General features: G+C 41.5%; 1 protein-coding gene across 1 annotated transcript in view; it reads left to right on the forward strand.

The window, feature by feature from the left end:
- Positions 1-308: 308 nt before the first annotated feature.
- HAPLN1 (hyaluronan and proteoglycan link protein 1) overlaps positions 309-14,603 on the forward strand; it is a gene marked incomplete at both ends in the record, with an annotated part of 29,714 nt that continues 15,419 nt past the window's right edge. The window contains 2 exons of the mRNA XM_084278280.1: positions 309-408; positions 12,600-12,971. Of these exons, the coding sequence (XP_084134406.1) occupies positions 309-408; positions 12,600-12,971 (472 nt within the window). The remainder of the gene's footprint in view (positions 409-12,599; positions 12,972-14,603) is intronic.

The following is a 14,603-nucleotide window of genomic DNA, read 5'->3' on the forward strand; positions in this document are numbered from 1 at the left end:
TCTTGCAGGGAGTTTGGTTTATGGATGTTTGTGTGTGTGCTTTTATTTTTTCATGTTGCATTTCTTCATAGGCAGAGATAACAGGGATTGCCAGTTTCATTTAATGAAAGTCCATGATAAAAAGTCTTTATACATAAAATATTAGAGGCTGCTGTAACTTTTTCAGCTGAAGGGGTTAAATATACTATAGATGACTTATAAGATGAAGCCTGTAACAAGTTGTGCAGTACAACAATGTAAAGGTTTCCAAAAATTCTCAAGCCTCTTTGTATATGATGCCTTTACAGTGAAGAAGATCAACCATAAAGATGAAGAGCCTACTTTTTCTGGTGCTGATTTCTGTTTGCTGGGCTGAACCTCATCCTGACAACACAAGTCTGGGACATGAAAGAATTATTCACATTCAAGGTAAGGAAATGTGTGAGAAAATGACAGTATCTTCAGATAGCTGAGGGAAACAGAATAATGTGCTTAATGATCCTTTTTTATTATTATTATTTTATTCTGCTGCACTGATTTTTCTATTACTGGTAACCAAATCTTTTCTTTTCTGGTTCTGTTGTATTACTATTACTTCTAAGGAAAGTAAAAAAAACCCCCAAAAAGAAAGTTGCACTGTTTTATAGCACTTAGTCACAACCTTGCAAACATTATTAAATAAAGTACAGCATGATTTAAGATGCAGGAAAAAAAATTGTGCATCCAGAAGCAATAAAGCAGCTGCGATGGTTTGAAATAGCTTTAGTTTAATATGGAGTATATTTGGTTTTAAGAAGGCTGCCATGCATAGTTCTTCACATTACAGAAAATTATTGCTGCTTATTTTTTTTTAAAAGGCTCAGCATATCCAAGATCATAATCGGGCAATTTAAACCAGGGAAAGGGAAGGGGGGAAAAAAAAGGAAAAGTAGCTTACCCCAAGAGAAATGTGCCTTTCCTCATACCTTATTTCACACTGAGTATTATGCTGGCCTTCTGCATAATCCTGCTTGGTTCATGTTTGAATCCCGGAGCTTATAGCTGTAGCAGGATTTGAGTCTGCAGCACAATGCAGCTGTTTTCTCAGCCCCGGCTTGAGGGTCATCCTGTACGAGGAAAAACAAGGGATTTGTGCAGTAAGGACAGGCAGAGCAGAAAAGGGTTTTTCCTGCTTTCTTATACATTTCTTGAGGCTTGCTGAAATTAATCTTGCAAAAATCAAGGTAGGCAGCATTACTGTTCTCCCCTCCCTTGTTAAAGTTTGATGCCTTTCTCTTCCAAGGCTGACAGACTGTGCTGTTTCCATGTTTTGTGTAAATATGAATTGGCAATTTAGGGAAGGCTACTAAGAAAGCCTGGACATTTTGAAGTTTGCAGGGATGTCACAGCAGCTAAAGATGCCCTGCACCTATTGAACCAGGCAGTCAGGCTGTCAAGGTCAAATAACAAATGACAAATAGCTGGTTTCACTCTAAGGAGACTCACAGGATGAAGGTCAAATGAACGTGTTCTATCAAAGTGAAGGCATATCACTGTTGTGAGATGATGAATATTTGTTCCTGAGGGTAACTTTCAGCCAAGTCCAACAAACATATCATTTGCCTTTCCTTGTATAATGCAGTTTCTTATTCCTGAACTTGTATTTATCTTTTTTCAACGATTAAGTTATTGGAAATAATTAAACCAAATCAGAATTATTTTTCCTTAACCTGTGTATGTTAAACTTGCTTAGTCAGCAGTTTAATGTAATTTGGAAGTCATGCATGTAGTTTATTACTAGTCTTTCAGTGTGTGCAGTGCAGTCTGCAAGTGTTACATAGCTTAAAGCTGATGAAAGTATCAACACTGACCATACCCCCTTACCCACGAAAACTCAACTGAAACTCAAGAGTTAATTCCTTCAAGGAAAGCTGGATAAAGCTTAAAATTGAGCTCCATCATGAGCTTTGTACATCAGCTGATTCTTAGAATCCTGGAATCTCCTGAGTTGGAATGGACCTATAAGGATCATAAGTGATGATGTCTCCCCTCAGCCTCCTCTTCATGAGGCTGAACAAACCCAGGGACTTCAGCCTCTCCTCACAAGACTTCCCCTCCAGACCCTTCCCCATCCTTATTGCCCTCTGGATGCAAATCAAAAAGAGTAAAACTGTTCAAAACTTGGTATTTTTACTATCACTTTCTAATGAAAGAAATGTCTGCTTTGTGGGATCCCATCAGGTCTGGGATTCTGCTCTGCCCAATGCTGCATAAACACATAAAATGATTTACCCCTGGAAACAAGCTGGAAGTCAGGAAAGCCTGTGGAACACATGTTTTACTGCTTCATACAGAAGGTATTTTATATCACACTAAGGAGTGCAGCATCACCTCCACAGCTGAAATCCAAGAGATGTGCAGCTCAACTTCTCCTGGGTTGCCTCTTTGGAATGCTTTGGGATTACAAAAGGTGCAGATAGATATGGTGTCTTCAAATACACAGAGCTGAAACGGACCTCCTGAGGCAATGAACTAATCCATCCATCTTCTATTGCTTTTTTCACATCATGTAATCTCCCATAGGTTTAGCTTAAATTTTAAAAAAGGGCAATTTAAAATCTTATTACTGCGAGGTAGTTTTGGACCTTTTTTTTTTTTTAAATTTGAAAAGCACTCCCCTATTTCTCTGTGTTTATTCACAGCCATTGTATGGCCTTATGTTTCTCCTGGAGTTCAAATAATTTTTTTTTTTCTTTGATTATCACTTGGAAAAATGTATAAGATAGCACCATATCCTCACAGCTGTCATTTGAGTAAACCTTTTCAAATTCTCCTATAAGTATATATGCTCCAGTAGCCTGATGATGTTAGTAGTTCACCCCGACGCTTGTTCTTGTTTGAGTTCATACTTCCTGAGTGTACCCGGACGGGATTTTATTCCAGATAAAACCTAAGGCTGATATTGGTATTCTTGCAACTAATGATGCTTTGTTTTTCATACCTTGGATCAACTCTGTGCTCCTCCCAGCCATGCTGCAATGCTGATCAATAGTTGACTGTGATAGACAATATTTAGGACTCATTATTCCTGATTCTTTATTCCAATTGACAAGGTTAATATCAGTAATTCTTAAAAATAGGCCTTAAAAATATAGATTATTACTTCAATATTAATTGTTATCATACTTTTCCCACCCTTCTGTCTTCAAACAATATAAATATCTATTCTCCTTCCTTCAGTGATGCTTAATATGCCATGAGAAAATTTATTAATTCAACAGTCACATGAAATTTATAAGGTAAAATTAGTGGAAATATTAGAGCATTTTGAAAATTATACTGAGAGAGATCATTGGGCTTTCTCTAGGCTAATCATTTATGTTTCAGCCCAGCCAATTACAGTCTCCTCTGTAACTGGTTCTTAGACAACAAAATTTCTGCCACAACACCGATCTTCTGCAGACTCTCTAGTTGCCATTCTTTCCCATATCACTTGCTCCACAGATCTCCATCACATTTCCCTGGCCCTGTATATTTTTATTATAAAGTTGATATCAAATTAGTCTGACACCCTTTGGTAAGCATCTACTTACAGTGTGTTGTCCCTCTTTCTAGTGACTTTTTCTGCTCTTCAACAGTTTTTCTTCAAAACATGTTCTAAGGTCCTGTTTGCTTCTGAGGTCATACTAATAAACGTTTTATTAGCTAAATTACTTTCCTTATGTGTATTTGTTACTTTGCTGTTGTCCAGAAATGCATGGTACCATTCTTGAAGTGACAGAGGAGGTAATATCTTCCATCAGGCTTTGCCGTTATGAAGTGTCAGTAGTAAGGTCAGTGCTTTAGGCCGTGAGTTTTTCTACCCTCTTCTTTGAGCAGGCTATATTTCATCTTCATATTTTCATTTCATATCAGTGCACTCACGTACTTCAAACACCCTGTTTTCAGAGCATTAAACGCAACATTATTACAAAGAGAGAATTTGCTAATACAGAGCTTGGGTCATGTCTCCCACCTTTATCTGTGTAGTGACTCCACACTCCCAGATGAACCTGTGGCTGTTTAAAAGACTTTTTTCACTGCTAGAGTAAAACCTTTTGCAGTCCTTCCTGAACAGGCTTTTGATCCATGCTCCGTTTGTCCTCACTACCATTTCTTATTTCTTCACAGCCTGCAAAAGCACTAATGTGCAGTGCCACTTCATCACCTTTATCTTTCATTTGGCCTTCCTAAAGAGCAGCCACCTATTAATACTCTATTATGGTCTGATAGCTATTTCTGCGTGCTTCTGACTCCCTTAACAACCATGTCAGGAACCAGAAGACCTAGTTACCCCACTCTGCTGCCCCTCCATTAATAGAAAGACTCCTGCCATCTCTCTCAGACTTGCTAAGCAGAATGAACAGTGTTTCATAAATCATTTTGCTCTTTGATTATAATGACGGGTCATCGCTTTTTATGAGCTCAGAGCTCTGTCTTTCAGATGTCCACCCCTGAAAGTTCTTTAGCTTTACTAAACACTTGCCAATCTCTTTAATACTGCAATAGTTAGAGATGTGTTCTCTCTTAAATCTTTAAACTTCTTAGAAAGGAGTCTCTGGCTGAATCTGGTGAATATCTCTGCTCCTGCTGACAGTGTCAGCTGTAATTTGTGGTTCTCCCCTTGTTGGTTACTAAAGTGAAACTGGAGCTTGGTTAAATTTTTCATCTGATAGACAGCTTTGCCTCCTACCTTTACCAGTATTCCTCTCTGCCTCTTTCCTCTGGCCTACTTCTTTGTTTATATCTCATCTTCTTGTGTTTTATTCCAATATTTATGAATAAAATTTATGGGATGTCTAAAGCTGCATTTTATCTCTTCTGTGAGTTTATTTCCTTCCCTGAAGCCTGCAGTGGATTTTGTGGTTTGGCCAGGCTGCTCTCTTACCCCAGGCTGTGTGATGGTATCACCTTCCCCTCTGGTACTTAATCTGCACGCAGAAGTCATTCCAGTTTAACTTGTGTGGATAAAGACAAATAAGAGAACTGTATTCGAATGAGATGTGTTGTCCCCTTCACCTCCCCACCCTCTCACCCCAGTAAACTGCAGCTGCCTTAGGGGATATCAGCCTCACTCTTTGGAAAAAAATCCCAACATCATCCTAAATAAAGTCATCATTGTGAAAGTGGGACACAAGTATACACTACCGAAGTAAGTGTCCACAGCAAGACAACAATTACTACTGTAAGCTTATCAGTGTAATTAAAGACTCGGGTTTTTTTGCTCTGAAGGTGAGATGTGCGAAGGTCTCTTGTGACCCATGAGAGAGGATGACTCTTTTCAGTGCAAAGCTTTGAATACCTGTCTAATCTATTCACGGCACTAGTTGATGACCAATTATTCAAAGAGGCAGAGTACCCTTCAGAGATAAGAGCATTCTTCCGTGTGTAGGTGTTCTGCAAAATAAACGGAGTTGAATAAGCCATTACAGTAATTGCCAAGTTAATTACTTTAAGGGGGGTCTTGAGGCTTTAGCATGCGCTTCCAGTTTGTTTAGGAAATAGAACAAGAAAGGCCAAGGAAGGGAATACAAGGTTTGATTTGAAAAGGACCGACCTTTACCTTTTTAGCTCTTCCTGGAATACACGAGAGTTTGTTCAGCAACATTCCTTTACTTTTCCGATACAAGGATGCGCCCATTTGCCCATCACTAAGTCTGTGCAGACGTGTTTATGCGTATCAAAAATATGTCAAGAGGGGATGAGCAGAAAAATGTATAACATTGTCGTATGGAAAAAAAAAATCAATCACTAAAAAAAGCAGAAGAAAACTTTTTCCAACTTGTTCTCCACGTTAATCAGTTTTATTCACCGTCCACTTCCTTTTCTTCAGAGCAAGCCAGAAGCAACAGAGGAAGAAGCTGCATAGAGTTGCTGGACTAGCCAAAAGCAAGATAAGGAATTAGGAGCAATAATGATTTTACCTCTTGCACTAATTCTTCCCAAGTCTCACGCTTTTCTGATTTGCTTTTCAATTTCTTCCTTTGACCCACCTTTCTGTGTTTTCTTGTATTACCTGCTATTTCCTTCCATATTCTTGTAGTTTTGTTCAGTTTTTTGTTTGTTTGTTTGAGGGTTTGTGGGTTTGGGTTTGTTTTATTTTTTTCCAGCTTAAAATTTCTCACTGGCTTTGTTGCCATTCAGGACACTTGAGATTGTGTCATGATCTGTCTTGCAGTTCTTATGATTGAGCTGCTCCTTTTACACCAGCACAACTTGCTTTCCCCTTCAGAGCATGGCACTTTTCAGCAGCATGTAATAGAAATGTCAGCAAAGGGCAGCCTCACCTTCTGTTGGCTTGTTGTTTTCTTCAGAGGCATTCAGGACTACATATTGCAGAAGATCGATACCAGTATATTTGCGTTGTGAAAATTATTACACAAGCAGAAGGATTCACATAAAATGTAAATTTACATTACTAATTGGCCTTTATTTCCTATATCAGTCTAATTCCGTATATATGGCATTTAAATGTAATTTAAGATCTGGAAGAGCTTCTCGCTGGCTCTGTGTCATGTTTTGGATTTGCCAAACAGTCTCAATGCCACCCATGAAGTTTTCCTTCTGTGCAGGAGAGATGCAGAGACATTGTCATGATTTCTGTTCCATTCTGCTCTCTAAGGCCAGATCTTCACACAATTTCTTTATCTACACCAAAGTAAACACACTCTTAAAATTCATTTAAGGCAAAAAGTAGCAATATGAGCTGAAGTTTATTATTTCCTGGATGGTTTTATGTTCAGTTAGGTTTTTAAGCTGTACTATTTTTTGGAACTATGTACCAGAACTTTTTAACTAAGGTTTACCTAGTATCTCTCTTACCAGTTGTATGTGAAAACTTAAAAGGAATGTGTAGAAAGTATTTTATCCTGTCAGTTTAGAGGTAGGAACATAGGAGTTGGATGCTTTAATTTTCTTCCTTTTGACATAAACAAAATGACATTAATGTTTGGGCCAAATAAGAAGAGTTTCTTCTAGTCTTACAGCTGATGTGTAAGATTTTAGATTCTTCTTCCAAAATAAAAGCAATAAGGTGGCTGATTAAAACATAGGTAGAAAATAATGTAGTAGGAAACGCATGTGAAAAAAAGTGTGGGCATAACTCTTCCTCACTTTTCTCCTTCTATTTCTCTGAGTAATACATGCAAATATGTGTACATCTATAATGTGCCTCTGTACATACTATGGTGAGTGGGAACTATTGTTATCACAGAAATTATTTTTTAATTTTTAATAAGCACGGTAGAGTAACAAAATATGCCACTGTTTAGAAAGAATGAGGATATTTTAGCACAAGAGTTGTGCTCATGTCCCTGGTAACACTAAGGGAAAGCCAGAAACAGCTCTGTGCTTATTTAAATTAGGGTGGCACACGGTGTTGTTAACCTAATGGATTGCAAACAGTGTGGAACATTTAGGCAATACATGAATTTATCTGGTGAAACACATCTAAGATGTGATCCATGACTTATGGTATTTTCCCTCTAAAAACACACATCTTTTTCTTCACTGTTGCTGTGCAAGTTAGTCCATTAAAATGTGGGAATAATCAAGTTTTGTAGCCAGGTCAGCATAAGCTCCTGGACAGTTCTGATGGATAAAGTGGATAAAGCTCTTTGCCAAGGGTTCTGGTGTGACTCATCCTCTCTGCCCCATGCCGTGAACCTAGCTTTCCAAACCTGGCTTGCCATTACTCTTGAGCGCAGAAGCCAGTTAAGGGGGGTGGAGGGGAGTAAAAAAAAACAACCCAAAAACCTACAACAACAACAAAAAAAAACCCCAAACTCAAAACCCAACCTAAAAGCTCAAACAAATCTGAATATGTGCCCATCAGTACAAGGTGTAACTAAGCCAATAAGCCAGCAGGTGGGACATGGAGAGGTCTAGCAGTGTGAGAACAAGACTGCTCACTATCCTTGAAAAGGGGATCACAGTGAAGTCAAGGTCAGATGTGTATGAGGTGGTGACAAACAGAACAGCCGTGCTAATTGCACAGCATTCAGACAAGAGAGAAGAAGAAGCTGGAGAATAAAAGAGGCGGAGAGCACGCTGCTCCCTCTGCCTTATTGCTTAAACACTTCTGCCTGCAGTACAGACCTGCTTGATTTGGCACCACAGAGGTACAGCAAAGCTGACCCACATAGCAAGTTTCCAATGGAGTTTTCATTTGTGGCAGGCAGCCTTTCCCTACAGCTTGGAAAAGCAGCTCCCAGACTTGCGTGTTTATCCCGCGCAGCTGAACAGCTTCCGCAGCTTGGACAAGCTAGCTTTCAGCTAGCTTAGCTGGTCTTTGCATGGTGTTGCCTTTGTCATCCATCTAATTGCACCAAGAGGATTAACAAGGGGCCACAGCCTGTCAGGATCAATAGGAGGGAAGCAGAAGTGGAAAAAATGTGGTATGTTAGTCACCGGTGATGCCTGGTTCTGTGCTAACAGCTGAGCTGCTGCCTGTTTTACAAGGCAAAATATGCTTGCAAGTGTGAAAACCCCACCTTGCAAAACTTTCTCAACCCATTTCTGTCCTTGGATCTGAGTCCAGAGCCCAAAACCAGGCTGTTGTCATCTCCAGGAGGAGTATCTGGAGGTTTCCCAGCACATTCCTCACCATTAGTCCACTGTTTGAGGCCCTCAAGTGTCCATGCTTGTGGTCTGTCTTGTCTCCACCATAGATCCAAACTGTCCTGTGGGACAGGACTGTTTAGCAAGGGATTATCAGGGTTTTGCAGAGTTTATAGTTTGGCCACTCACCTTAAAAATTCTCCGATGGTATATCTGAAGGAGAGTAATTCTGGAGAAAAAGAAGTATCATCTTCTTGAAGTAACATGAAGGACTCCGTGGTAGCACTCACATGTCCCAGCTTTTTCCTTCTTTCCTTCTATCACCTTTTAGATATTCCTGCCATTCAGATATATAGATAATTCCTTGCAGAAGGAGCAGCCCTTTCAGAAATCTCATGAGGGAAGCAGCAAGGGAGCTGCTCTGACGAGCCATTAAAACAGTGTTTACTCCATCTTCCACGACCAGATAAGAGTTTCACAACAGATCATTGCTTGTTGTATTAAGGTAACACAGAGAGCAGGATCCCTCCCTCATTTAAGCTGACTTTCACAGCAGCAAGCTAGAATGCTGTATCCAGGTGCTAAACATGCTGTAAATGAAGGGATACTGTTTTGTTCTTTGTTTGGGGTTTTTGTGTGTGTGTGTGTGTGTTTCTTTGGTTTTGCTTTTGTTCTAGCTCCTTCTATGTCAACTTTTCATTTTGCTTCCAAAAAATAGGCAGTTGGGTGAATTTGGCCCTGGTTCCCACCGGCTGCTGGATCATAAAAACCTCTTGGGCTCTTGCCAAGCCCCAGCCACCTCATTTTTAATCCAAAATCCCTACTGCCTGCATGTCTTCTGGCACCCCCCAAAAACTAAACAGCATTCCCCAATATGACATTTGCTTTTCCTTGAAAGCTGGAGACTCTTTCTTCCTCCTCTGCTAGGTCTGGGAGCAGCAGTAATGTTATTTTCTGCCCAAGAGAAAGGCATGTCGTCTCTTTTTCTTAAAAAAAAAAAGGAAAAAAAAAAAGAAAGCATGGCTTTTAGAAAACTTGGTGGTAGAGGTGTAATTCAAGTTTTATATCTCACTTTGAATCTCCAGAGATGTAGGAGATGTTCCAGTCTGAGAAAAGCCACGGTTTCTTTTCCCAGATCCTCACCTGTTCTTTGTACTTAGTGAGATATGAACACAGGCAATGGCTGCTGCAAAGGGCCAAAGAAGGTGGGAAGCAGCCAGGAAAGAGGCACACCACCTCCTTAGGACGCTAATGCTGGAGTCAAAGGTGACAGTGCTCTGGGCAAGTCTCCCAGTCCCCCTGGCACAGCCTAGCTGTTTGTTAGAAAGAGCGAGCGTTAGCAGCCTGAGTCAGACTCTCCCGCCTGCCCCAGTCCTTTCTGCTAATATTTATTAACTTGACTGTTTCAGTATTGAAGACCCAACATAGCTAAGCTCTGATTCAGGTTTCTTGGTAATATCCACCCCAAAGCATAACACTTCCCCTCCCAAGATGGACAGAAGTCTGTAGAACATCTTTGTCCCTGAAGGAAACAGGGAAATTTTGCAGACAAACCATCCTGGCTGCCTTTACTTTCTTCCTTCTCCTTGTCATGTGGAAAGAGTTTTAGCAACACTTTCCATGGTGTCTTGCCTCAGATCACCTCTCTCCTTGGATGCTCTCCTCTGAAAGGTGGAAGATGGGCTATCAGAGCACCCTTGAGCCTCTGCTCTCCACTGGGAAGAACAGTGGAGAAGAAAACCACTTAGATGGGTCTGCAGGTTATGTGCTCTTCAGTAATGATTTTTCCCTAGGTAGGAAGGCCTCTCATGCTGATAAAACAGCATGCAGCCCTCAAACTTGTTCATTCTTGAGGAAGCTGGAACCCTGGCTAATCTGTCCTGCACAGGTAATAACAGTGCTTTTGACACAGCACCTCCTGACAGAGAACTACACTTTTGGGACACTTGTTTTTCTTCAGCAGGTGCAAGTTTGCACTTGGTGAACTTGTCTTTGCGATTTCCACCCCAAACGTGTTCACTTAACCATAAAATGCTGTATCCATCCCCCAGGGATTCTGCTGCTTAGTGTAGCCAGTGTGGGCACATAGTGAAGTCGGGCTTGAACTGCAGCGAGGTGGATATATCATTTAGCCAGCAGACCTGTCAACAGGACTCAATAGCCTCAGACTGTCTGTAGACATTTGAGAGTTACAGATCCTTACATCTCACTGTGCCTTGCTGTGGACATCTGGCCAGGTGGGATGCTCACTGGTGGGCTCATCAGCAACACCTCATCTGTCAGCCCCTCCCAGCCTGATCCTTCCCTCCTTCAGTCATCCTCTCTCTGACACTTTTGCACACGTTTCTCTGTGTTTTTTCCTACCAATCCTGATCCTTCTCTAGCAGCCTTCACAGGATCAGCCTCTCAGCAGCTGCTGAGAAGTCAGCCTTGGCCTCTGCTGAAGTCAGAGGAAGCCAGCATGAGCCTTAGAGCCTAGGATTGCATTTCTAGGTGCTTACTTTGACTTGCTGAATGCGCACCAGGAGCTATGAAGTCTTTCTTCACAATCTGTTATGTAGAGTGAGGTTAGTAATTCTTTCCCAGTGAGCAGAGCGCAGGTGATTCATTGCTTGGTTTGCTCGGTGTCTCAGTGATAGAGGACGGCAATATCTACAGAAGTGCTGAGCTTGCTAAATCAATTTTGCAAACCCTGCGTGAGAGGAGACAGAAGAGGCATGGAAAGAAGGAAATATTCTTGCTTTTGGATACATCTGCTGACTGCCACCATGCAACCTGTGCTTTCCGAGGTTTTTCCCAAGGCAGCACAACCTGTCAAAAAGCCCCAGAGACTTAAGGTTGGAAGCGAGCACCTGCTCAAGCTGAGCATCCTAAACAGATGGATTTTGTAGGGTAACATCAGCTGTAGTGGCCTATTAGGCAGAAAAAAGAGCAGGGAGGCTGAAATGAGGGCGAGGAGGAGGGGAGCCAGCCAGTTAAACACAGGTCTGTGTGAAAAGTGAGATCAAAACACCAAAGATAAAGAATCATAGAATCATAGACTGGTCTGGGTTGGAAGGGGCCCCAAGGATCATTCAGTTCCAACACCCCCACCACAGGCAGGGCCACCAACTTCCAAGCCTGGATCTACATAAGGTTGCCCAGGGCCCCATCCAACCTGGCCATGAATATCCCCAGGGACAGGGCATCCACCACCTCTCTGGGCAGCCTGTTCCAGCCTCTCACCACTCTCTCTGTAAAGAACTTCCCCCTAATATCTAATCTAAGTGGCAGTCTGAAGGAGATGAGGAAAACAGATGAGGAAAAAAGAGATGATGAGGAAAGTGGGTAGGAAAGGGCTGGATTTTGCATCTGAAGATGAGTTTGACATCCTTACTTCGGTGGAAGTACGTCAGTAGAGGAACTCTTCAAAGTTGAGACACTTTAGAATTGTGCTGACACACTGACACTTTTCATGTTCATCTATACAGCACTATATTGATACAGTAATGGCTTTTCTGCTTTGTGGGTGGGATTCACTGCATCTCAGACCATGAGGTGCCACTGGATAAGCTGGGTCTATACATAAAAACTGAATTGCAGGGGGAAAAATACCCCAACCAACGCATCGTTAATAGGCAGCTCTTGAACAACCTGCAGCAGGATACCAGATGTATGTGTGGAGCCTTTATGGAGGATGACATTCACCCCCCACCTATACAGCTCTGTATATGTATATATGTTATACAACTCCGTTTTCAGGACTGTGGAGTACACAGGATGCCTGTATGGTTTGGGGAGGTGGCAGTGCTGTGAATTTGTTTGCCTTTCTGCCTGTCTGGGAGAGTACACACTTGCAGCTAAGTAAATGATAATATATAACTGGTTTACACACCATAGTAGTACATAGGTACAAATGGATTGCAGGGAAATGGTCCCCCAGATCTAACGTGCAACATAGCCGATGGTCATTATGGTGCTGATCACATCCATTCCCTAAAAGGTAGCTTGCAGATAACTAATTCTTGGTTTTGTTTTGTTTTTTTCTCCTTGAATCCTGGCAGAAAATGGACCCCGTCTACTTGTGGTAGCAGAGCAAGCTAAAATCTTCTCACACCGGGGTGGCAACGTCACACTGCCGTGTAAATTTTACCATGAACACACATCAACAGCTGGCTCAGGAACCCACAAAATCCGGGTCAAGTGGACCAAACTCACCTCAGATTACCTCAAAGAAGTGGACGTCTTTGTTGCAATGGGACACCACAGAAAGAGCTACGGAAACTACCAGGGCAGAGTGTTTCTGAGGGAAAGCAGTGAAAATGACGCCTCTCTTATCATCACAAACATAATACTGGAGGATTATGGGAGATACAAGTGTGAGGTGATCGAAGGATTGGAGGATGATACAGCAGTTGTAGCTCTGAATTTGGAAGGTAGGTAACAACTGAACTATACTTAAATTCAGATTTGTGTGGTGAGAAGGAATACCTGCTTTTTCTCCTATGGCTGCTGGTACTGTATTATCAGTGATAACAGCAAGCTGAGAAGTGGGATTCATTGTGCTCTAGGGATCATGGCCTGACAGCCCACAACAACGATCATAAATTAGAAGAACATTAGGACTTCTATAACTTACTCCAGCTTACAGCATATTCAGCTCCCAGGGAGTCTTGATGTGGGGGGAGCCAAAAATGTATGGCCAAACATAGTATGAAGAACTCTGTATGCTTTTAATTTGCTCCTATCATTTTACAGAAGTCATTCCATGTTTTTACAGCAGACTTAGGCAAAATTATTAATAGCCAGTTAATAGAACCTCAGGACATTTTAGGTTATCGAGCAAATACAAATCTTTTTACAAGGAGGAAATATGTTAAAGCAGTTTTCCAGAGACAGTGGTTTTGGGTTTTTTGCAGCTTTTCAATTATATAAAATAGGTCTGCATATGGTCTGCCAAGACAACTCCCACATGTAGCCTGCAGTCACTTCCCTCAGCAATACTCTTGAAGATAGTATAAAGCACTAGAAAAATTAGTGAAACAGATCTAAAATGAAGACCAAAAATTCAGCTTTCCTTTACTCTTAGGAAATTCAGATAAATTTTATGGGATTCAATGCATGAAAATCAGTATTTGGCCTTTTTTCTCAAGGCCCTGAAGAAAGCTCAGTAGGAAACTAAAGTTTCATGTCTTCCTCACCCTTATACTTACTAGGAAGTGTGAGCCAGAGAGAACTTTATTGGAGCCATGATATCTGTGAAAAGTAGGTTAGGAAGGAAAAATAAAAGACAGGAATAAAATTAAACCTCTGGATCTCACACCTGTAAACAGGTGAAATTTGCAACTATGTCATCGAGGCTTATTGTATGTTATGATGGTTGTGTAGCTAAACTGCACAAGAAGACTGGCTGAGCGACTCCAGGAACCAAGTAGAATCATGGGCTTAGCTTACTTCTTTACGTCCCTATTTCCATTCCTGGTTGGAGGTTGCTGAAACCTTCAATTTCTGAGTGCAGAAAGGTCATGCACAGTTTCCATGCCAGCAGGATAGCCGATTTATGTTGTTTCACCTCACACCATCCATCTTTAATAAGAATGCACACTGTTCTTTTCAGACTAAGGAGATAGAGAAAACTGCTCATGTACCTGTCCAGTTCAAGTTCTCAAAAGCAGTTTTCAGAGCAAGACAGACATGAGTAGGAGGAAAAAGCATTTTGCTCTATTCTCCTTTGCTGTCCATGTGTTCAGCCTCCTCTTTGCTCAGTCAGGCATTGTAGTGGTTGCTTAGTGCAGCTCCTGCCATTGTCACTTCAGACAACCAACTGAAGGGCACATCAAGTTTCTGCTTGCTGTGCTCAGCTTGACCTAATTAAGTGGAAGCAAGGCTCTGGTCAGCTGCAGGTATGGGCCCTGTGATCCAGTCACACATTATGGGATGGGCAGCCCCAGGGGACAGGAGTGATCCACCTCATCGGGGTGGTTTCTGTATAATAAGGATGTAAATAAAAATATGTTAAGTGCAGCTATTTCCTGCATGTGAGGAATAGACAATGCCACGAGGTCCAG

The sequence above is a fragment of the Gallinula chloropus genome (genome assembly GCF_964237585.1).
Source record: "Gallinula chloropus genome assembly, chromosome: Z".
Taxonomy (NCBI): Eukaryota; Metazoa; Chordata; class Aves; order Gruiformes; family Rallidae; genus Gallinula; species Gallinula chloropus.